Source organism: Peromyscus californicus, unplaced genomic scaffold (genome assembly GCF_007827085.1).
Source record: "Peromyscus californicus insignis strain IS unplaced genomic scaffold, ASM782708v3 Scaffold_5__1_contigs__length_169319896, whole genome shotgun sequence".
Lineage (NCBI taxonomy): Eukaryota > Metazoa > Chordata > Mammalia > Rodentia > Cricetidae > Peromyscus > Peromyscus californicus.
This window is the reverse complement of record NW_026294573.1, coordinates 129,273,769-129,295,511: the sequence shown is the minus strand read 5'-3', so window position 1 is coordinate 129,295,511 and position 21,743 is coordinate 129,273,769. Positions and strand designations below refer to the sequence as shown.

Here is a 21,743-nt window from a genome sequence, read left to right as displayed (position 1 = left end):
TTCATAATAAGATTTCTTGGCAGAGTAGGATAGAAGGAAATCTCTTCATCATGGGTTTTCAAAGTAAAACAACAACAGCAAAAACCCCATAGCTAGCATTACACTTAATGGTGTGAAACCTGAAGATCAGAACAACTAGTTTCCACATTGTGCTGGAAGTCTTAGATACTGCAATAAAATAAAAATAAACAAAATTGCCGGGCGCTGGTGGCGTACGCCTTTAATCCCAGCACTCGGGAGGCAGAGCCAGGCGGATCTCTGTGAGTTCGAGGCCAGCCTGGTCTACAGAGCGAGATCCAGGAACAGCGCAAAGCTACACAGAGAAACCCTGTCTCGAAAAACAAAAAAACAAAAGAAAAGAAAAAAAAATAAACAAAATTGACCCAAAATGAAGTCATGTATTAGAATCCAGAGTAAAGGCTAAAACAACACATTTGCAAATTAAATTCTTATTTCTAATGTTGAAGTGAGAAATGACATTTGGTCCAGTTTTTTTATCTCTTAACTCTGGTGCAGTATTATCTCATCTGTTAAATGACTCCTTGGTACTGGTAAGATGCGGTTAAATAGGCAGAATAATGTTAGGAAGTATTGTTTACCTGACTGAAGCTGTTCGAGTTTATCTTTCTTATGTGATGTCAGGTCTCCTATAAAGCAGACACCGCCCTTAGCTAGCAAGGCACTGCCAGCCTGAATGCTCACTGCTCCAGTTCCATATCTATTTCTGTACATAGTCGGAAACACTTCACTAGAGACTGGGTGATGTATACCACGGGAGACAAGATTCATGCTATACTTCAAAAGTCTAGGGAAAAATAAATTATTCATTGATTATATTGAATAGTTGATTTTCAGAGTTCATTACATGTTAGAAACATGTTTAAATTTAATTTGGTCCAATGTCTATCTATCACTACATATATGAAAGCTGGCATTTTATTTGGATAATTTATGGCATAGAGAGACTTAGAGAAATAACTTACAATGGGATAATTCTAAAATAATTTTTTGAGAATACCCAGAGGGGAGTATTGTCCTCTTAGAATGGAATCAGAGAAAGCTATAAGAAGGCAACATTTGAACTGGATCTTTGTTGTTTTATAGATTATTTTCTTTTACATATTCCAAACATGTTCGTTAGGTTTGTCAATGTCCTATCTTACTTTTCCTGCTGTTTCTATATCATGACTACTCTTGCTACATCTTCTTTTTTGTTCTAAATGTTATTGTTAACTGCCTCAGTGTCTTCAACTCTGAAATTCAAATTATGAGAAAGAAATGTTACCTTAGTTAGTGTTATGATAAATCTGAGATATCCTCCAAGCACTCAGGTGTTGGGGGTTGGTTAGATCATGGGCTTGGTTGAAGTGCATGGATCCTGGTGACTCTTACCTGGTCAATGGATTCTCCTCCATAGATCCACAATATGATGGCAGATTTAGGAGGTGGGGCCTTTTAAGTAAATGAGTCACTATGGGAATTCCCTGAAAAAATAGACCATGTCTTCTGCCATTTCCTGTTTCTTTTCCTCTAGTTCTTGTCTACCAAAAGTTGAGCTGTTTTCTCTGCCATTGAGTAGTGCCTCACCAATGATCCATAGCAATGGAACATGTAAATGATAGACTAACATTGTGAGCAAAAATAAATCTTTTGTCCTGTGAATTGTTTTTCTTGTGTACTTACCACAGCAGTGAAAAGTCTGCCTAATGTGGCTATCTTCAAAATCTTTACCACAAAAAATTGTAGCTTTCTGATGCAACTATCTATGAAGAGCAGATGTAGACACGCAATGCAAAAAGACCCAGGTAGTGTCCCTTAGATGGAGACAGGCAGATGCCAGAACAGGTGTTGAGTGTATGCATCATCACAAAGGATTTACACATTAGTCTGGGGGTATGTGACACAGAGGACACTTAGATAGGAATATTTCCAGCCTGAAAGGAGCAGTGGCTCTTAGCTGCAGATCATATTAAAATCATGTAGGGAGTTTTTGTTTTGGTTTAAAACAAATTCTAATGCCCATTTCTACTCCCCAACTACTTAAAATAGGATTTTTGGAGTTTGGTATATAACTTTTAAATTTTATTTTGTTTTGTTTTTCAAGACAGGGTTTTTCTGTGTAATAGTCCTGACAGTCTTGGAACTCACTTTGTAGACCAGGTTGGCCTTGAACTTACAGAGATCCATCTGCCTCTGCCTCTTGAGTGTTGGGATTAAAAGGGTGCACCACCATTGCCCAGCAAATATATTTTGAGACAAGGTCTTACTATGTTGCCTTGCCTGATTTCAAGACTGAATAATCAGGACTATATACGACTGGCCAAATATAAGACAAAAAAAAATCATAACAGAAAATAAAGTTAAAATAGACTTACACTCAGTTTGACAAACATGGTACTAGAATCATAAATAAAGAAAGGAAAGTCTTATAACAAATGATGTGAGAAAACTGCATAGGAAAAACATCACCTTTCACTACAGTCTTCACTACAGTCTACAAATGTTAACTCAAGGGCCAGTGACAGCTTAGTGTATAAAGATGTGTACCCGACAACTTGAGTTCAATTCCTGGGACACACGCTAAGGTGAAGGAGAAAATACCACAAAGTTGCCCTCTGACCCCCATGTGCACTCTGTGGGATGTTTACTCCTCCCACAACATGAGCACATGGAGGAAAAAATCTTTAATTCTATACATTTTTTTCTTCAAAATTGCACACTAGCTATAAGGAGCTTCTTCCTAGCTTTATGACCAACACAGAGACTTCCTTTTAAAGGCACGCATTAAGTAGGCACTTAGTCCCAGGCTAGGGAGGTGACCCTCACCCCCAAAGACAACTGGGGAGAATTTTTTTCAGCTTTATTTATTTATAGGAAGCCTGTGTCACTGAATGGCATCTGTCAGAAAAATAAGAAAATGGCTGCTGAACCCTAGATGGAATATTATTTGAAAATAAAAGAAGAAAGCAAAATACTGAGCTAAAGAGTGTGGGCCACCCTGAGCAAGACGCATTTGTAGAGGTCTGACTGGGGAAATGATTTGAAATTTTGAGGTTAGATCCTTAAAATATTAAAAGCAAATATTTCAGTTCTAAATGCATGCTTTAAACTTTATTAATAACAATTTATTTAAATACTTTAGTATTCAGATGAATTCTAAATAATCATCTTATAGTAATATCAGTAGGAAGAATTTATACAAATATGTGAGCAATGTATAACTTGAAAACTCCATGGCACACACCTTACCTGTCTACAAGCAGAGTGTCACTGGTTATAATTAAAATATCCAAGCAGTCTTCTGAGTCCCTGTTGCAGTCTCTTGTCTGTACTAGACTCATCAACAAACAGAGTTTGAGCAAATTGTAAGTCCCAGGAGGAACAATCTGTGAGGCAAAGATATTGGCAAGTATTGCCGTGAACTTCCAGCATGAGCTGGAAGTCAAGGAGAGGAGACACTTCAAGTTGTCACTAATTCCTGAAGGAACTGAAAGAAAATAAAAATGACAGATATTTTATTTCATTTGTCCTAAATAGTATCAAAATATATGTGCCATATGCAAATTTTATGATGTTATGATTGGTGGCCATGCTTGTCCATCATTTCATCTCTCGGTCACCTCATGCACCCACATGAATTAGTTGTAAACCGAACACATATCATTTGTTCTCCTTTGAACCCTGTGTGAGGCAAGGAGGAATGGGGCTTCTGTCCTGCTGTATGTGCTCCTGCCCAGAAACACTGGGGTGCTGTGGTTTGAAGGACTTATATTCTCCTTTGAAACCACTGTACCGTGCTACATTGTAACGTTCTCAATTTTCCCCACCCTGACTCTGTCCAGCTCCAGAGAAGGTAAATGAGGCAATAGAGGAGAAGCTGTGCATGGCTGTCCCTGCTCTCCCCTGGGCTGCTCTCACAGCACAGACCTGCTCCCCTCACACATGGCCATGGACAGGAAGGCCTCGCTAAGTCTAACTCTTGTCACACATCGGTGCTTGCATCTGTGGAATCCCAGAGTTCAACACAAGAAATCAGCCTTTCCACCTACATTTAAGTTGTGTTCTGCTTCCAAACCAGTAAGTCGTCAAGTACAATGAAAATGGTCTCCACGTGGCCATCTGACTGACCACCTACCAATGAGTTAAGAGCAGACAGCCTGCTGTTCTGTTTTACTTTGTTTCTACTGCTTGGGAAAGGGCCTAGCACAAAGGTAGGCAACACTGTTTGCTGAATAGATGGACTTAAATATGTTAAAATATATGATTTAGCTTACCTTTTGCTGTGTAAGGGGTGATACTATTTGCTTCTATACAGAGAGCAGTTTGTGAAGTTTTGACACAGGCTGGAATTCCAATAATTTTATATTCATTTCCTATTTTCATTTTATTCACTAGCTCATCTATGGTTATTAAACACAAAAGAAAATAGCATTCACTAAATGAAAATTGTATATCATTGTATGGTTCAAATATCGGGAACCAGTGACAATTCAGTAGTTGGTAGTGAAGTATTTACTTTTGTTCAGTATATGCATATGTAATGGTACCAATAATGGAAACCAAGGCCATTGTATCACTGATATATATTGATATTTATAGGTAATATGAATTAGCTTCAAGCAGCATGTGATATAGAAACTAGATTAATTAAATATTCACCTATAATGCAGTCAAGAGGAAAAATACCATTCTATATAAAATAAAACATCTTTCAATTAAACACTAAAGAATGCTAATAAGCTGGGTGTGGTGGCACAAAGTGCCTGCCATGCACTTTATTGGCCATGGCTGGTCACATCTGTAACCTCAGCGCTAACTGGTATAGTGGGGAGGCAGGCCAATTCCTGGAGCACATGGGTCAGCCAGCCTAGCCCAATGGATGAGCACCACATTCTATGAGAGACCCTGTTTCAAAAACAAGGTGGAGAGAGCTCTGTAAGATTTACAGTACTGACCTCTGTACATGTCTACAGGAACAAGTACATATACTGCACGCATGCACGCAAGCAAGCACGCACGCACGCCCTCTTCCCCTCTCCCCTACCTCTCCTCTCTCACCTGAACATAAGCACTGAACATCTCAGTGCCAACCAAACAATAAAAAAATGCAACAATTAAAGGATGTAGAATTATAAGAGTCATCTCCCTAAATGAATACTTTTAATTTCTCCAATTTCAGTCCAAAGGAAAAGGTAAAGCTCCATTTTTTGTTACAACTCTAGCTTCTTCCCTGTGAGCAATATCCTACTTCATGGCAGACACTTCTCTCCTGTACTTACCCATCAGTTCTCAACAAATGGTCATATGTGTCATTCTCATGTTTAACAAATGTTTACTATGTGCAGCAAAATCCCCAAATATCTTCTTTTATGATGTTCATATCCTAATAGTTTTTTTTTGTTTGTTTTTTTGTTTTTTTTTTGAGATGGGGTCTCACTGTGTAGATCTAGCTGGCCTGGAACTTGCTATGTAGATTAGGCTGGCCTCAAACTCACAGAGTGCCTCTGAGTGATGGGATTAGAAGCACGCACTACCACACCTGGCTCCATATTTTAAAATTAACACAAAGCGCACACATAAAGAACAATGTGAGATCATTACTATAAAGAGGCCGTGACCCTGGGACTTGGCAACTCCTGATAAAGATGACTGGAGTGGGGTGTCTCTGACTCTTTTGCCTGTTCTTGTGACCCTTTTCCTCCTATTGGGTGGCCCTGTCCAGCCTCGATATGAGGGTCTGTGCCAAGTCTTATTGTAACTTGTTATGCTGTGTTTGGTTGATATCCGTTGATATCCCTGGGAGGCCTGCTCTCTTCTGAAGGGAAACGGAGGAGCAGTGGCTCTGTGGGAGAGGGGAGATGGGGAGACTGGGAGGAGTGGGGAGAGGAGGCTGCAGTTAGAATGTAATGTATGAGAGAATAAATAAAAGAAAAAAGAAGGTGACTTTCCATTCTTAAGCTGTTTGTATGCTTATAATATGTGAGCATAAATAAGATTTCATATTTTACAGCAATTTATTTTTAATTCAAACAGAATTTTACATACCTCTAAGGAAAATACTAAGTGACTGAAACCTAAAGGGCTGGTTTTTAGAATCTCCTTGAAAAGCATGAAGCACTTTTGTGGTAATTATTTCAACTATCTGTTTATCTTAAGGTAAAGAACAAAAAAATTGTTAATAGAATACATATTCAGTTTAAGTTTCCTTTTAAAATACAAGAGGCTATTTTGAAATTTATCACAAAATGTAAACAGTTTTTTTTTTGTTTGTTTTTACCACCAAGTACTCTAAATTTTCTGTCTTCTTGAAGTGAAGATGAACACAGGCTGCACACAAAGTCATTTCTTACTGTTGCAGATTCGGTAGCACCAGGCACATGCACTCTTATATACTGAAATCCTGAAAGAAAACAGTGTTGAGCTAAGCCATGCTCAGATTTCACTATTTTCAATCATTTAATATTATCAGTTAGTGTTTATTACATGCTTTACTTATTTATTTGGACAGGTCCTCACTATGTAGCCCAGGCTAGCCTTGAACCCTCCACCCTGCTGTCTTGGCCTCCTGAGTGCTAACTAGCAACCTGTCTATTTCTTTGCAGGCACTGTGCTAAAGCACTAGTAACATGGGCATTTAAATAATAATTTCTGCATGTGGCCATGAGAAACATAATGTCAGAATATGGCATCATTTGCAGAGTTCAGAGAGGAGAGAGGAAGCATCCAACTCCACCAGCTTGTCAAGGGGAAGATGCCTCACAGAAGGGCTGACTAGGCTAAACCTTAAGCACAGAGAGAAATGCACGAGCAAACAGTCCTCATTTGCTCTGTCAGGACACTATAAGCACCGATTAAACTGTGGAGTGCAGGAAAAGACTGCTTCAAGATCATGCCAGTAAACATATAAACGGTAGGAGACACCAAAATATCTGTTTATCACACTTTGATTGACCGATTGTAAATATGGCTTGGTTTTTCGTTCCCCACTTGAGCACACACCTTTTGACAGAGGGCACACTTCATCTGAACAGAGGAATCTCGCACCTTGTGTGTACTTGGTTACAGTGGTCATTGCCATCACAATTCCGTGCATCATATAAAATCTCTGAGATGTATAATTAAGTGGGAACTCACAAAGATCAAGACTGTAACTTGGCAGGGAAGGTAAATGTGTTAACTTCAGCACAATGTTGATCTGATAAGAACACAAAAAGGATATTAATAAAACTTGCAATCCGATTTGACTTGCCTCATTATATAGTAAGAGTACTATGTAGTTTGTTAGTGTCGCTATGAATCAAATATTAAACCAGATAAAATATGAGATTTAAATATAAATCCTATAACATTTATAATTAAAAGTATCACAATGAACTCATTATTTTTTCTTTAAAAATATTCATTCTCTCGAAAAACCAAAAAAAAAAAAATTCATTCTCTGGATATGTATACTAAAAGACAATGGGAACCCAATAGCATTGGAAAGTTTAGTGATCTCAAATTATTAATTCTCACTAAAAGAAATCAGAGATCTTCATTAGGAAATTAGTGATTCCAAGTCTGGGATAGAAAATATAGGAGATGGCATTGTGACATCTTCTTTCAATTTTTAAAAAATTATACTTATTGTACACACACACACACACACACACACAGACATGGAGGTCAGAAGACAGTCTGTGGGGTATCTGTTTTCTCTTTCTACTATGTGGGTCCTTGTGGTGATATATTGTATACCCTAATAAACTTTCCTGAGGATCAGAGGACAGAGCCAGCCACTAGATTAGACATAGAGGCCAGACAGTGGTGGCACACACCCTTAAGTCTATCACTCAGAAGGCAGAGATCCATCTGGATATCGTGATTTCAAGGCCACACTGGAAACAGAGCCAGGCAGTGGTGGCACACACCTTTAAAGCATGAGGATCATGCCAGGCAGTGGTGGCACACGCCTTTAATCCCAGCACTCGGGAGGCAGAGCCAGGTGGATCTCTGTGAGTTCGAGGCCAGCCTGGACTACCAAGTGAGTTCCAGGAAAGGCTCAAAGCTACACAGAGAAACCCTGTCTCGAAAAACAAAAAAAAAACAAAAAAAAAAACAAAAAACAAAAAACAAACTTACTTGAGTTTCAGTCTGTAATTGTCCAATTAATGAGAGAGTCTTGACAGCAACAAAGCAGACCTGTGATTTCAAATGAGCAAACAAGTTACTAAAATTTTTCATGTGATGTGGAAAATATTTCTTCTTTAACTTACTGATTGAAAAACTTGAGCAGCTTTTAAGGGATGGTGTAAAATGTGATTTCCAAGTTCAGCATCTAATTCGACAACATCAGAGGGGTTTATTAAAATATTGAACCGATAGACAGCGTAACTTTGTTTTGAATCTGTGAAGATACAAATGTGCAAGTCAGGACAGACATGTAGAAACCTGTCCGAAGGTTCTCAGCAGCCGCCTTTGCTGACATACCATTGTAGTACTTGCAGTCATCTATGAACTTTTGGAGGCCTCCACTTCTGTCAAGATAGACAAGGGCTGCCTCTTTCATGTGCAGATTCGTCATTTTCTCCTTGTTAATATTCCTCTCTATTGTCAGCAAGTTAACCACATTGGTGGTAGAGATTACAAGTGATGAGACCCATGTAAAGAATGAAGAAACCTAGAAACAAAATAAAGCTTACCTTTGAAGACCTCTATAAGATGTACAGATAATTAAAACTTAAAATTGAGAATACAGCTAGGTAAACTTTCCAACTCTAAAACCTCCCCATTGAAGGAGAAACAAAACCTTTCGATTGAACCCAGACCTCACATAAGCAAGCATGTACCACTGAGTCATACTTCCAGCCACAAATAATACTTTAATCAACATTTAGTTATGAGTTAAAAGGCCACAAACTTAACAGGATGCTCAAATGTCTTCCTAGCTCAGGCACTCCAAAAAATGAAAATTGAAACAAATAATTTTAGATGATGTTTATCCCGTGTAAGCGTAGACTGAAGGACGAGTGTGACATAAACTGTTTCATAAATTCATTCTGGGATGACTCATTGGGTAAAGAAGCTCGCTGCCACGTCTGATGAGTCAGTTTGATCCCGGGAACCAGCATGGTGGAAGGAGGGAGCCAACTTCAGCAAGCCGTCCTTTGATCTCCCACACCTGAGTCACGTACACACACACACACACACACACACACACACACACACACACACACACACACAGATGTAAGAAAAGAAATGTTAAATGCGGTACTATGAGCACTAACTCGAAAAGTCAGGAATGGTTCTTGACCCAGCATTTGCTGGGGAAACTGGCTGACCTCTCTTGGCTCGGTATCTTTAGCTGAAGGAGACAAAGGCATTGAACAATGAAGGCCTCTTTCAGCTTTAAATCTTTGTCAGGGACAAATGTAGAACATTAAACTGTAGAAGTAGAGAGGGGAATATAAAAAAACTCACTTGAACAGAAAACACTGGGTAGAAACGAGATATGCTTCTCGTATATATGTGAAGTTTATTAGGAATAATACAGTTAAGACTGGAACCTGCCCCCAAGGAATCCAGTTTTTGAGAAGTCACAAATAATGACTAGCACATGTATCGAATCATTATCAACTGCTTGTTCGATAGCTATTATTTATTGGCTAGTCCACCTTCCCTAGGCACCAGGAATACAAAACGTAGTGCCTATCCTTTGTGAGAACGCAGCAAGTAAAGCAGTTATGCAAACAGCTGTGGGAGACCTTGTAACAGAAATATGACCATGTCAGTGACCCCAGACGTGGGAAGTGAAATACCTTCACAAAATGTGGGTCATCCTCACGTATGGGCCATGATGGTTTTCTATTGCTCTGGACTCTTTTGGTTGAAGGCAGTGGGCTAACAAAGAAGCTATGCACTCTACTGTAAAGGGATAAAGTGAGTTTCTCTGAGGCCCTAAATACAGTAATCCTGTCCTGGAGAATCTGCCTAGCACGCACAAAGCTGGGCTCAATCCCAGCACCGCCAATAAATAAATAAACAAACAAACAAGATGGTTTTTAGTGGGTATTTCTAAAATGGGGACAGTTTTCCAAAGATAGCGGCTAACATCCCCGTTGTGAGTCATACATCATTGAATTTACCCACTTAAAAACCTGAAGTTCAGGATACTTTACACAGAAAAGTAAGTGGTGGGCCTATCCTGTTTGCTCTTACATCGGGGTCAAAATCAGTGATTTTGAAGGTTGACATCCTTAGAATATCAGGTTTCTGCTGGGTGTGGTCATATACACCCTTAATCCCAGCACTCAGGAAGCACAGGCAGGTCGATCCCTGAGTTCGAGGCTAGTGTGAGTTCTAGGACAGCCAGGGCCACACAAAGAAACCCTGTGTAAAATAAAATAAACTAAAATAAATCAGGTTTCTGAAGTTGGAGGACATTGGGTGAAACAAACGGTTAAGTAAAGCCAGACTGGAACTGAGTTTTGAAGTGCAAGATGATTATACAGGAAAAGAGAAGTTTACAAAGTTTTTGGAAACAGAATTAGGTCCATTTTAAATTTTTTATGTTGGAAATTAGCCTCTTCCTATTGCCTGTGTGGAGAATGCTTTGAAACGGCAAACAGCCAACTATCAATTTTCAACTAGTGGTATTTTCTCAGAGACGGACGGACCAGTCCAGGGTATTTGGAACAAAATGGAATGGAGGAGATGAACTCTAGAATTTTAAAGACTCCGTTCTGGACCTCATGACCAACCTGTACAACACAGAGGAAAATACGAGGTCAGGTCAGGTCATGGTTGCACACGTTCAGAGGCTGGGCAGAGGCAGTCTGAGTTGCATAGCAAAGCCCGGACTTGAAATCAGCTGTTGTGATGGCCAAGGCTGGGTTCCATCCCAGCACCTCCAAATAAGGGGGTGCTCAAGCAGCAGGCGCCCGCGCCTCAGACGCTCCACAGTCAGTCAGGTAGGAAAGAGGGCGCCGAGAAACTGGGTCTGACGTTCAGGGCCTTCATAAGATGGACACGGAGCCCAATTGTCTGGTAAGAAGCAAGTCTTGCGGGGTATGGTGGCGCACGCCTCTAATCCCAGCCTTCAGGAGGCAGAGACAGGCGGAGCTCCGTGAGTTCGAGGCCAGCCTGGGCTACAGAGGCCAGCGCGGGCTACAGAGCCCAGGACAGCCAGAGCTACCCAGAGAAACCCTGTCTCAAAAAACAGTACACATACACACACACACACACACACACGTCCTGGGAACGAACGCATTTACACACACACACACACACACACACACACACACCCACACACACACACGTGTCCTGGGAACGAACGCATTTACACCAGGGAATTATGAGGAGAAAAGGACACAGAGCAGGGGGCGACCCGGATACTTCCAAGTCTTCCCTGCTGTCAGGGCTGCGGGAACCGTGAGGAGGTGAGGAGAGCCAGGCTCACAGAACTCGGAACTCTAGCCAGGAGAGCTCCGGCTCGCGGGGCCTGCAGCCCCTCAGGAGCCCGCCCCGGCCGCCTCGGGAACGAGACCCACCTGCCCCGCGGGACCGCGGGCTGCCGCGGGCCTCTGCGCACGCGCTCTGCTCTGCCGACCGTTGGCGGGCGCGGGGTCTGCCGGGACCTCAGCCCTGCCGTCTCCAGGGCAACCAGTCCCACCTGCTCCACTTCAGCGCGGCTCCTCCCGCTGCGCAAAGGGAAGCCGCTACCTTTGCTTTTGTTATCTCGGCCCAGGACGTTTGATATCTGTGTTAAAAAAAAAAAAAAAAATCAAATTCTGCTTTGGGGATGTGCAATAGCATTGTAAATTTTGGAAACACTGAGGTAGGAAGGGCTAATTCCAAGCGAAAACACGCGTGCACAGAAAAGCTTGCACATGTAAACTATTATAACTACACCGAAGTGAACGCCTTCACGTCCAACTAGCGTCCAACAGCCGTGGTAGAGCAACGCAAGACAACACGATCGTCTTTGAATTAAAAAGAGAATTAAACTCTTGAGTGCGCTCTGCACGATGAAAGACACAAAAGTCAGGTGTTGTGTGATGCCATTTACATGAAATATCCAGGATAGGCAAACATGCATATAAACTTGTGATTACCTAAGACTTGGTAAGGCAAGGTGACTGCTACTGGGTAGGGGATTCCCCTTGCCCCAAAATTGTGGTAAAATACACATAACAAAATGTACCATTTTAGCCACTCTCGAGTGGAAGCTGAGTGGCATTAAATTCACACTGTTGTGAAACTACACTATTTCCAGTACTTTTTCATCTTCCCCAAACTTTGTACACAGCGATTTCCCAAGTGGCTGGCGACAACCATTCTGTCTTCTTGAAACTGGCTACTCCAGGACTCAAAAGTGGAACCGCAGAGCATTTGTTGTCTTGTGCCTCTTGTTTTACTTCATAAACCGTCCTAAATGCTCATCTGTGTTAGAATTGTCTTCCTTTGTAATACTCCATTAAGTGGATAGCACACTGTCCATTGTTTCTTTTCTTGGTGCAGGGGACTGAGCCTGAACTAGACCTCAGCTCCCACGGGCTGTTGGCGAAGTGATGGAGCTATCCTAAAGTTGACCAAAATAATGGTTGCACAATTCTGAATATAATAAAGCCCGTCACTTGTTGATTTTGAGGCATGGTCTCTACTGCAACCCAGGATGGACTTACATTTACTTTGTAGCCGAGGCTGGTCCTGAATTCAGTGTGTAGTGTAGGCAAGCTTTGAACTCACAATTTTGCCTCAGCTTCCAAGTGCAAGGCTTATAGGCACATCTCACCATACCTGGCTAATAGTGCCTTTTTAAATGGATGAGTTGCATAGTATGAAAACTAAAAATAAAAGTTTTTATCGAACAACAAAACCACTAAAAATTGTGCTGGCTCAAGCGCACTACTTGGCGCAGTAAACCTCTCTCCTCTTCAGGGGACAAGGTTTCAGTCAGGAGGAAACCACTGCACAACGTACGTCCCACACACGCACGCCCCACGTGCCACCACATTCACTTTGTATTTTTTGTGTAGACTCTCAGGTTGTTTTGCTAACTTGGTGCTTGTGAACATGACAATACAGAAACCTTTTGACACACGGATTCCCAATTTGGGGGACAGTTTTCTGTTTTCAATGCAAGTGAAAAGCAGAGCAACGGAAGTCACAACGACCATCGTACAGTCTGTGGCTGCTGGTTCACATTGAGGATGCGCGGGTCTTATCCACCGCCACTTTCACATCGCTAGTATGACGGGCAACACAGTAAAAAGGGGCAAATAATACTTTTACATCATTTTGTTTTCTTGTGGCCCCCCTGGAAGGGCCTGTGTGATGATTCATCTTGATGGTTAAATTGATGGGATTTGGAATCACCGGGGACCCATCAGTCTGGGTGGATCTGTGAGAACTGTTCCTGAGAGGTTTAGCTGAAGAGGGAGATCCACCCTGAACGGGAGTGTAACACCTTGTGGACTGACGTCCTAGACTGGACAAAAAGATAGAGCATGTGAAGTATCTGACTCCTGACTGGAGACCCAGTGTAACCAACTGCTTCACACTGTGCTGGCCCCACAGCTGCACCATGCCTACTCCATGGGGGGCAGGGGACTGGTCCCTCACTTTTTTGTTTGTTTTTCAAGACAACGTTCCTCTGTATAGTCCCAGCTGTCCTTGAACTTGCTCTGTAGACCAGGCTGGCCACGAACTCTCAGAGATTAGCTTGTTTTTCCCTTTGAGTGCTGGGATTAAAGGTGTGTGCACCCCCAACCCCACTTACATTCTTTTTATTTTTTTAATAACTTTATTTTATATGCATTGGTGTGAAGGTGCCAGATCCCCTGGGACTGGAGCTATATATAGACAATTGTAAGTTGCTATGTGGGTGCTGGGAATTGAACCTGGGTCCTCTGGAAGAACAGCCAGTGTTCTTAACCACTGGGCCATCTCTCCAGGCCCTAAAATAATTTTTTTTTCAGAGCTGAGGACCGAACCCAGGGCCTTGCACTTGCTAGGCAAGCGCTCTACCACTGAGCTAAATCCCCACCCCACCCCCACTTACATCCTTGAGTTGATTTTGTTTCCTACTGTGTCACAGCCATGACAAAATCAACACACCCTGGGATTCCCCCAATCACCCACCCAACACACACTAACAACTACCACGTCTGTATTCACAGAACACATGACAACTACCACGTCTGTATTCACAGAACACACTGACAACTACCACATCTGTATTCACAGAACACATGACAACTACCACGTCTGTATTCACAGAACACATGACAACTACCACATCTGTATTCACAGAACACACTGACAACTACCACATCTGTATTCACAGAGCACACGTTAACTACCATGTCTATATTCACAGAGCACACATTAACTACCATTTCCGTTTTGACTGCAGAGTGGATGTGTGCTATAATTCTGGTTAGTGAGACCTCAAGGAATGAAGTTTGCTGTGAGCTTCTGAAGTAGGGAAATTAAGCATCTTTTCCCCGCTTGGGCTAGGTATTTTCATATCTGAACGCAACCTCTCAGAATGCTACAGGCATCTCAGACCACAAAAAGAATTTATCAGAAGATGAAGAGGGTGGGAGGAGAGAAAAGAATCTAGGTGGTGGACCCAGAGGACCAAAACAGGCCACGATGGAGCTCCGAGGGGACTACCAGGGATGACTTCCAACTCTCCTTCCCCGCACGCACGCAAGAACCCCAGGGACCCAGGCTGCAGAGCCCATGGCTCCCACTTGCTACGCCCCAGCCCAATCCCCTGGTTCATGTAGAACCTGCTAGAGCCAGAGGAATCCGAGAACTTTCCAACTTGACGTAACAGTATGACCAATTCATTTCCTGTTTATTTTCTCTATTTTGATTTCCACTTTTGCACAGGAGTCACAGTGGCTTTGCTGTGTGTCACTCAGCTGCTCAGGGATTACTGCTTCTCTGCCCCATTTAAGGTGTTTGCTACTACGGTCTTCAGGCACACAAGCTCCCCCTCCCGTATCTACGTCTTTTCTTCTTTCTCTCATCTTGGCCCATCCCCTTTTTTACTTAATTGTGACTTTCCAAAGATTTAGCAATCTCTAAAATTTGTGGACCCTAACAGTATCCCAACTTTCCCTTCCCAGCTATTTCACTAATCTGGACCTTTTTTTTTTTTTTTTCCCAAATTCGATTAAATATTACTCTTTGTTCTTATCCACCCCACTTCTCTTTCACTCCTAATCTTATTAACTAACGTCTGAGTCTGCTCCATACCATCCTTGCCATTATCCTTGAAGTTACTGAAGTCAAGGGGCAGTGCTAGTCATTGACTAGAATGACATTATACAGTGGTAATACGAATCGGTTGTGACTGCTCTCCCAGCTAGTACCCTACTCAGGGAATAATACAGAACTTCTATCATGTACTTTGAACACCTAGACTATGGAATTATTTTCTGAACTTAATTCTACAATATTTTATTCCTACCTGGTCATTAATCTAGGGGTTGGAGAGATGGCTCAGAAGTTAAGTGCTTACTGCCCTCGCAGAGAACCTGGACTTGGTTTGTAGCACCCATATGATGGGTCACAACCACCTGTAACTCCAGTTCCATTGGATCTGATGTGCTCATCTAGCCTCTGCAGGCTACAGCATGTATGTGGTGAACATACACTCACTCAGGCTCACACACATACACATTTTTAAAGCTTATGGCATCTAGTGAGACTGAGTTAGATGAAATCCCAGAGAACTCAAAATACACTTATAAGTGTGTTCAAAGACACAGATAGCCGAATGAAACAAGGAAGGCAATGGATAGTATGAATGAGGAATTAAACAAAGGAACTTATCTGGAATGCTGGAAATAAAAAAACTAGTAATCCAAATAAAATTTTATGTGGAAAGTCTTGGCAACAGAATAGACCAAGGAGAGGACAGAATACCCGAGCTTCCAGACAAGATGGAGGAACTAGAACAATCCCACAAAGACAAAGATAAAATAATGAAAGGTACCAGTGGAAATTTCAGGACATATATGACATTCTAAAAGACCAAATCTAAGGGCACAAAAAACATTTTCACAAAACCAAAACGAAATAGCCCAGCCTTAGGAAAACGCCAGTCCAGCCACCAAAACAACAGTAGATAAAACCTTCCCTCATCATATTAAAACGCTGAATGAAAAGAACAAACATACAAAATGTACTGAGAGAGAAATGCCAAGCTTATAATATATAAAGGTAGGGCCCATCAGAATAATAGCAAATTATTCTGAAAGCCAACAACTGCCAACCAGACTACTATACTGTGGTGCCCCACATCGGCTCAGGTATTTGGATACTCAGTCCCCATTTGGTGGAGCTGTGGGGATGTTGTGGGATGTTGAGGATGCACAGCCCTGCTGGAGGAAGTATGCCGCTGGGTGTGAGCTTTGAGTGTTCACCTGCAGTTCCCTCTCTACTTTCTGTGTGCAGTTGAAAATGTGCCCAGCCAGCTTCCCGTTCCTACTTCCTGCCTCCCCCACCACCGTTGACCCTCCCTCTGGAATGGAAAGCCAAAATAAATTTTTCTGTAAGTGGCCTTTGGTCATGGTGCTCTGTTACAGAAACAGAAAAGTGATACACATATTCAGCAAAGTTGTCTCTCATAACTGAAGAAAAAACAAAAACTTCGCATGATAAGAACAGGCTAAAGGATCTTCTGTCCACTAAGCCAGCTCAGCAGAAAATACATTAGGAAATCTTTCTGACCAAAGGGAAAAACAAATACACCTCTGCAGGCACAGGAAAGATAAGCCATGCTAGGATAGTAATTAAGAGAGAGGAGAAGAGGAAAAACACCAAACACTACAAAATCAACAAGGTGTCAGGGATCAGTGTACAGGGATCAATAACTCTAAATATTAACAGTCTTGATCAAAAGACACCAATAGATCGTATCAAAAACCAGAGATTATGTATTTGTTGTATTAACTGAACTCGGTGGGTTAAAAAAAAGACATGAAGTTGGGAGAGGAACGTGTGTGTGTGTTGTGGGCAAGTTTGGGGTGAGGGAGATGCCAGAGTGGGGTTTGGGTAAGGCCAAAATACATTGTATACATGCATGAAATTCTCAGGGAATAAATATAGATTTTTTTTAAAAATCCAGGTAACTGGTGAAAACTAGCTACTGTACCATCCAAGTGTACCTCAGATCCTTTTTTTTCAGCACTTGTGACAATGTTCTCAATTGAGATTAACAATCAGGGCTAGAGAGATGGCTCAGTGGTTGAGGGCATTTGCTGCTCTTCCAGAGGACCAGAGTTCAGCTTCCAGCACCCATGTCAGGTAGTTCACAAGCACTTTTATCTCCAGGCTCAGGTGACTCGACCCCTCTTTTGGCCTCTGATGATGCCTGCATACATGTGATACATACATGTGTGTGTGTGTGTATATACATATATATATATGTATATATATAATTTTTAAAAATCTTTAAAATTAATAGACAAGTGTTAAGGATCAAAATCAATAGATCGTTAACAAAGTAAACTAGTGTGTACATGCGAATATATATACATGCTGGGAATTGAACCCAGGATCTCAGGGGCACTAGACAAGCAAGCCCTCTATAACTGAGCAATACCCCCATCATATGCTGTAATTACAAAAAACACACTACTACATTTATTGTGTGTGCACTCACGCCAGAGCACACATGGATGTCACAGGACAACTTACTGATGTCAGCTCTCTTTTCTTCCATCATGCAGGTCTTGGGTACCAAGCTCAGCTAGCATCATTATTGCTGACCCATCTCACCAGCCTATAAGCTGTTATTTTTGAATGATTCATTGTCACCACTGGGTCACAGGAAAACCTACCAGCAGCAAGGCTGTATTTACTATCTAAAAAGAACTGAAAAAGTCCAACAGTGATTCCCATTGGCCATTTGTGTGGCCTGATAGTGCTGTATTTCAACCTTCTGCATTCCATAAGTTAACTACTAAAACATAAAAACATTTAAATATTGATCACTCACTGTAGACTTTGCCACAAATATTTAACCAAAGCTAAAGTAGAAATACCTAACCCCTAGCTTTATTAATTGCTCCAAGTATGGTGGGTGCGAGAAACAATGAACCTATGAGATTCATTCCAGCTAAAGAGAATTTATGATAAGAGCTGAGATGTCACTTTTGAATATAGGCAGTGTTTGTAAAATCATCAGTGTGTCTGGTTCTCCTGGTGGGCAGGGCTAAAGAGTGACTTACTTGACTGCCTTAACATTCACCTTGTAGCAACCGCACGTTTTTACCTGTAGGCTTCTTTGACCACTTCACTGCTGTACAATGACTCTCAGTATCTGGTTTATTTTATTAAGTTATTTTAGTTTTTCTCTGCTGTTGCAACTTTGAATTTTCAAAAATTACATTGGAAGACAGTGTAGAATTTTCCTTCTCAGTTCGCTTACTTGTGTAAAACTGAACACTGAAGAATCAAAACCGTTTTCAAAACTTACATCTGTGTGTGTGTGTGTGGGGGGGGTGTGCATGGTGGTCAGAGGGCAGCTTATGGAGGATGGTTCTCTCCCACTGTGTGGGTCTCAGTAACTGAACTCACGGAATCAGCCTTGGTGGCAGCTGTCCCTACCCGCTGAGCCATCTTGCCCACCCTGAGAAATTATTTGTACATAAGTCTGTTTATCCACTGAGGAATGCATTTAAAAGACTGCAAATGAATAGTTACATAATTTGCCATGTAACTAAAAAATGTGACATAAACGAGATAAAGCTTCAACTAGAATTCTATCAGTGAAGTTAAGAACATTCTTTCCTATATTAGTTTAATAAACATGAAAAGTGGAAAAGAATCCAAATATTTAAAAAAAAAAATTTATAGAGGCCGGGCGGTGGTGGCACATGCCTTTAATCCCAGCACTCGGGAGGCAGAGCCAGGCGGATCTCTGTGAGTTCGAGGCCAGTCTGGTCTACAGAGTGAGACCCAGGAAAGGCGCAAAGCTACCCAGAGAAACTGTCTCGAAAACCAAAAAAAAAAAAAAAAAAAACCAAAAATTATAGATTTACTTGTTTTCATTTTTGTGTGTATTATGTGAGTATCTGCATGTATATCTGGTGCCTGAGGAGACCAGAAGGTGGTTGGAGTCCTAGAACTGGAGCTACAGGTGATTGTGAGCCACCAGGAAGGTACTGGGAATCAAACCCAGGTCCTCTGCAAGAACAGCAAGGGTTCTTAACTTTGGATCCATCTCTCTAGCCAGTCCCAATATTCTTATACATATTCTGGGTGTTGCCACTCATTTTGACTGTTAATTTTTTTTTAACATCAACGTGACTTATTTCAAGGTACTCAGACCATCAGAAATTCATGATACAGCTTCATATTACTGTGTTCTCAAAAAACTCTGGGTGCACTATAATCCCTTGGAAAATACTGGAGGAGGGATTTAGGGGAGGTAAAGGAGACTGCTCCTCAGGAGACAAAAAACCTCTTCTCTCTCACCAGACTCCATCAGGGAGACCCCAACTATGAGGAGGAGGCCCCCCCCAGCAACAAACCTTTACTGCCCTGGGGAGAATGATCTGTAACAAAACAAGTAAAAATTACCTTTAGTGGCAAATGGTTAAAAAAAATCCCACTTCTACAAGCTGTAATTAACAAGCCACCAGCCCAGGTCGAGGCGGCGGAACTGAGAGGATCTTGCTTTTGGGGCCAGGCTGGGTTACACTGAGAGAAATCCTTGAAAACAACACTAACAAGCAGAACTCACTTCCCGACTACAACTAGCCCTCATTTACACTTTCTGTAGTCAGCATGAAACAGTCGACCGTTCAAAAGGCAGATATTTAATAAAAGACTTCCAGTATGGGAGAAAAGAAAACCTTGGAACTTTGTTTCCTGACTCATACGTAATTCATGTCTACCCAAATAATTTGATTAAGATTTATACCTTTTTCTCTCACACAAAATAATTCACTTTAGTGGTACTACTGTAACCATTACTAATTTTAATTTCAAATAACAACAGGAACTAGATGTTGATCGTAAATCTTTCTGATATTTTATTATGCTACATAGATCTGTATTTCTTGTGATCCAAGAAACATCAAAAGTCTAAAATTTGTTCTTAAAAATACAATATTGCACTTTAATTTTTGGCAATTTAATTAAGGGATCTGAATAAAAAAATCATACATGTACAACTTGTCTTGATTTATAATCAACAAAAAAACTCTGTATTAAAGTAGAGCTTACAGAAGTGCCCCAAATCAACTATGTACAGTGTAGGAAGGTCCAGTGTCCTGCACAGATATACCACCCAAAGCCAAGCACCGCCTAGCCCAAATCTGCTGAACATATTCAAGCCAAAGGTGAGAAATGTTTCTGTCATCTCTTTATCAAGATAACACATGTAAGGGAAGTTTGTTCTTAGGGCAGTTAAGCTCACAACACTGCTTCCTAAAGGACCTGAAAGACTGTCTGTCCTCCAGGAAGGGGCTTCCCAAGCTGAGCACCCCTCTTAAATAGTTTCTCTGTACCTAACATCCTTTACCATTACAGATGGAGATGTTAGATGACATGTGATTTTATGGTCACTTTTCTGTGCTATTTCTAAGATGTATAAGGATCCCAGAGGCAGGTGTGGACTTCAGACATAGTGAAAACTCCTATCAGCCTTCATGAGATCTTGTGTTTGTCTGATCCCTGTCACTACCAAATGAGTAATACTGAACATGTACCTGCTCAGTCACTATTACCTTTCGTTACAATGCAGGAAGTGACAGACAGTTACACCGACCCAGATTTGCTATTTTACTTTTTAATTCACAATTAGGTAAACATTATAGAAAATTACTTTTTTTCCTGTCATTTAAAAAACTCGATTAGGAAGGCAGTTTTGAAATAGCTATTTGCAAAAACAGACACCAAGGTTTAGACCTACTCAACAGTCTACTAAACCTTCAAAGAGTCAAAAGGAACATAAATAGAAAACATTTATAATATAAATATATGACAAGAGACATTTATTTTTGGCACCACTAAAAATATCTGGTAGCATTTTATTACTTCTCAGTTCCTTGGGAATTCTAGAACTTCCTAGCCATTAAATATTGTCTTTTCCTCTAGAAGAAAAATGACGCATGGATGAGAACTGAGTATTCCAAAAGCAAAGGATTTCTTTTTGTTTTTTCTTACAGGGGCCGCAGGTGAGTAGCCTATTACTGTTCACGAGCAGCCAGGGTGTTTAACCTGCTTTTGCATTTGAATCCTAACAAAAAGCAAATTTCAGATAATGACTCATCATGGGAAGATAGGGTTTCCTCTTAAACTGTCAGGTACCATTTGCATAGTTCTGCTATGATAAAAGTCATAGAATTATAAAGATATTACTACATCTTACTTAACTGTAACAGACTATTAAAAACAGTCTATCTTGGATGTGTTAGTGTAAACTTAACAGGGAAAAAACAGTCAATAGCAAAAAGTTATCTTTAAAAATAGGTTAATGCTAAGAATAATAGCTTTAAATTTTTGTTTAAAAATAAGCTTAATAAACAAGAATACAAATTTCAGTTCAAAACTCAGCTCTTTGAAATGCCCTATTTCTGGCTTACAGCAGAAAATACATATTTCATAGTTTTTAACATTACATGTAAAAATGAGGCACTGTTATACATAGTTGAATATATTCACACAAATTGGCGTTTCTGTCTTCTCCGCAGGCTTGAATTTATTTGTCCAATGGTTTCTGAATGTCAAACTGT

At 41.0% G+C, this 21,743-nt stretch overlaps 1 protein-coding gene across 4 annotated transcripts in view; it reads right to left on the bottom strand.

Moving 5' to 3' along the window:
- Mcmdc2 (minichromosome maintenance domain containing 2) overlaps positions 1-11,626 on the bottom strand; it is a 32,387-nt gene extending 20,761 nt beyond the window's left edge. The window contains exons 1-10 of one of the 4 annotated variants that reach the window (XM_052717601.1): positions 11,529-11,626; positions 8,470-8,659; positions 8,256-8,386; positions 8,122-8,181; positions 7,000-7,195; positions 6,278-6,400; positions 6,046-6,150; positions 4,275-4,400; positions 3,250-3,487; positions 600-805 (exon numbers count right to left, since the gene is read on the bottom strand). In XM_052717601.1, the coding sequence (XP_052573561.1) occupies positions 600-805; positions 3,250-3,487; positions 4,275-4,400; positions 6,046-6,150; positions 6,278-6,400; positions 7,000-7,195; positions 8,122-8,181; positions 8,256-8,386; positions 8,470-8,563 (1,279 nt within the window). In that variant the 5' untranslated portion in view covers positions 8,564-8,659; positions 11,529-11,626. Of the gene's footprint in view, positions 1-599; positions 806-3,249; positions 3,488-4,274; positions 4,401-6,045; positions 6,151-6,277; positions 6,401-6,999; positions 7,196-8,121; positions 8,210-8,255; positions 8,387-8,469; positions 8,660-11,528 lie in introns of those variants that run through there. The other 3 variants (XM_052717602.1, XM_052717604.1, XM_052717605.1) reach the window with 3 other exon arrangements.
- Between the last annotated feature and the right edge of the window lie 10,117 nt (positions 11,627-21,743).